General features: G+C 51.0%; 1 protein-coding gene across 1 annotated transcript in view; it reads right to left on the reverse strand.

Moving 5' to 3' along the window:
- Nucleotides 1–213: 213 nt before the first annotated feature.
- The window catches only part of LOC311369782 (kinesin heavy chain-like), a gene marked incomplete at both ends in the record, with an annotated part of 20,386 nt that continues 17,300 nt past the window's right edge, over nucleotides 214–3,299 (reverse strand). Inside the window, 4 exons of the mRNA XM_084487983.1 lie at nucleotides 214–314; nucleotides 1,215–1,431; nucleotides 2,199–2,303; nucleotides 3,019–3,090. Coding sequence (XP_084344109.1) covers nucleotides 214–314; nucleotides 1,215–1,431; nucleotides 2,199–2,303; nucleotides 3,019–3,090 — 495 coding nt within the window. The remainder of the gene's footprint in view (nucleotides 315–1,214; nucleotides 1,432–2,198; nucleotides 2,304–3,018; nucleotides 3,091–3,299) is intronic.

Genomic DNA, 3,299 nt, shown 5'->3' on the forward strand with positions numbered 1-3,299 from the left:
CTTTTTGCCTAACTTTTTCAGACGTTGTGTGTGTGGCAAGTAACTGTTTAAACAATTATAAAATGTAAACAAAATCGTGTTTTTCTCATACAAGCTTTTCTCATACATGCTCTTTAACGAGAAAAGCTGTCATTCCTCCAGCAGTAGCAGCTTTGACTGTGACTGACAGGCCTCCTGGTGGGCGGACCTCACCGGGGGGGGGGGGGGGCGGGGCTAGATGCTGGTCTGGTAGTGGTTGTTGTTGTAGAGACCACCTCTCAACGCGTGGAAGGTGGGAGAGGACAGAGGGTGCTGGCCTGGACGGATGGGCTTGGCTGGAGAATACACACATACACAGACCAACACATACACACACATGCACATATAAACACATGCACGCACACACACACACACACACACGTAAACGCACGCACACACACACACACACGCACATGTAAACGCACTCACACACACACACACACACGCACATGTAAACGCACACACACACACACGCACACACACATACATAGGCGAGGTTATACAAGTTCTGAGAGTACAATCTTGCAAAATGGTGAATATATAATGCTCACATTTTGTCTTGGGTAGAGTTATGTTGAGGCAACAAAACGTGCAACAGAGCCAAACGCTGAGATCAGGACCGAACGGATACAATGATCATTAAATAATAATAATAATAACAGGTGAAACTCAAGTACTGTACCTGTGTTGTTGTTTATATAACTAGCTGAAATTGTATTGGCTCAAACATTTTTCCCATTCAAGACAAATGTGTTTCTTGTAATATCCAGATTCACAAGAAGAGTGCTTTACAGGCCTCCACTTTGATGTAAAGACAACTCAGAAGCTACGCCCGGCTTGAATATAAAAGATAAAAACTAAAGGGATCCGTCACGCTCAGATACTTTGAAATATCAAGAGAATATAAAGAGAATACCGCTTCGTTTGTTGGAGATACCAACATCAACTCACAGAACATCAAAAAATATACATGCAGAAATGATGGAATAATATCGACCATAAACATGCTGCTCCGTGATTTGTGTTCTCCATTGGTCCATTTGAGAAATAGAGACATAACGGTCCTACTTTCCTGCACAGGGTGGATGTAACCAGTCGTCACGCTTATTTCTCAACACACAAAACACACAATTCTCTCTTCCATTCTAAACCATCAGGTCATGACTCAAAACAACCACGGGGGGGCGACGTGTTACCGATCTGCGCCGAGGGCCCCCGGCGGACCATCTTCTTGGCCCGGACAGCCTCCTTGATGCGGCCCACCTCCAGCTGGTAGTGGCGGCGGTCCCGCGACGCGCTGCCCTTGGCCTCCTTCAGTGCTCCCTCCAGGGCCTTCACCCGCTCCGCTGTGGCCCGCAGACGCACCTCCAGCTTGGGCAGCTCACAGCGCAGGTCCCCGTTATCACTCACCAGCTAGAGGGGAGGGAGGAGGGAGGGAGGAGGGAGGGAGGGAGAAGGGGGGGAGGGAGGGAGAGGGAGAAGGTGAGGGAGGGAAGGAGGAGGGAGGGAGGTAGAGGGAGAAGGAGGGAGGAAGAGAGGGAGAAGGGAAGGGACGGAGAGGGAGGGAGGGTGGGAGGGAGGGAGAAGGGGAGGCAGGGAGGGAGGGAGGGAGGGAGAGGGTGGGAGGGGAGAGAGGGAGGGGAGGGAGGGGGAGGGAGGGAGAGGGAGAAGGTGAGGGAGGGAAGGAGGAGGGAGGAAGAGAGGGAGAAGGGAAGGGACGGAGAGGGAGGGAGGGTGGGTGGGAGGGAGGGAGGGAGAAGGGGAGGGGAGGAAGAAGGGGAGGCAGGGAGGGAGAGAGGGAGGGAGGGAGAGGGTGGAAGGGGAGAGAGGGAGGGGAGGGAGGGAGGGAGAGGGTGGGAGGGGAGAGGGAGAAGGGGAGGGAGGGAGAGGGTGAGGGAGGGATGAAGGAAGGGAGAGGGAGGGATGGAGGGAGGGAGAAGGGAGGGCGAGAAGAGGAGGGATGGAGGGAGGGAGAAAAGAGGGAGGAGGGAAGGAGAGGAGGAAGAATGGGTGGGGGGGGAGAGAGGAAGGGAGAGGGGAGGGAGAAGGGGCAGGGGGAGGGAGAGGGGAGGGAGAAGGGGCAGGGGGAGGGAGAGAGGGAGAGACAAGGTGCTCAGAACTTGATTTTCCCTGATCCGCCGCCCTACGTTAACAGAGCGGTGGTGCCGACTGGCCCCCACCTGCTTGTGGACCTTGGTGAGGTGCTCCAGGTTCTTCTCCAGGAAGCAGATGCGCTGCTTCTGGGCCACACTGCCCAGCCCCTCCTCACACTCCAGCTCTGCACTCTGGACCAGGCAGACAACAACAACAACCCCAACGTATTCAGCAGGCGATTCTATGTAGAGTCAGGGTCAGAGTCCGTGGTACCTGGGTGTGATACCCCTTGGTCATAACTGTGGAGTCATTTCTGTTAATGCCCCTCCCTCTGTTTGTGTTTCTCTGTGTGCAGCTGCTGTGTTTGAGCAGTGATTGATTCAGTTAATGTAATGTAACCCTGCGTTTGATTGGTTGGATGTGCGGGTGTCCCCGCTGATTGGCTCACCAGATGGCAGCTAGGTTTTAAGATCAGCAGTGGACACACATCAACACACAAGCCACCTCCTTCTCACACACATCCTGTGTCTTAACTTAGTTGTTGCGTGTTATTTTTATTATATTTATATTTTTTTATTCCAAATATGACTTCCCCAAACCGGGACCTTTCTATCTCTTGAAAGGATTAATCATATTGAATAATCTACACATCCTAGAGAATCAAATGTATTTCATAATTATCAAGAACATTATCGACGATCTGATTCTAGTCAAATAAATAATCCATGTAAAACTAATAATAAATAAGATAAAGATAAAATAAAAAACGATTAGAGTATAATATCTGGATAACCCCACAACGGTATGATAATAACAACCTGTTCACTAAACCCCTTGAAGGAGGGACTGACTCTGACCCTGTGGAGATGGATGGAGATGAGGAGCACGTCTCAAACAGAGTCCTACCTTCTTCACGCGCGCCGTCAGGTCCTTCACAAACAGCCGGCGCAGGTTATGCAGAGTCTGCAGCTCTTTGGCCTGCAGGGGGGAGGGGGGGGGTCTGACTCAGTCACACAGCGGCCAACTTGTTTTCAGAACACTTCCTATAACACGATTTGTCCGATTTTTATTGTATTCAGTAGTGACAGTCGTATTGTTTTACGGTTAGAAGGCAGTAGTTGTTCTGCCTTTCTAGCTGTTGGGTTGAAACTCGTGGATTTAGATACAGGATTCCCCTGGGTTTACAA

The sequence above is a fragment of the Micromesistius poutassou genome, assembly GCF_964030765.1.
Source record: "Micromesistius poutassou genome assembly, chromosome: 24".
Classification (NCBI taxonomy): domain Eukaryota; kingdom Metazoa; phylum Chordata; class Actinopteri; order Gadiformes; family Gadidae; genus Micromesistius; species Micromesistius poutassou.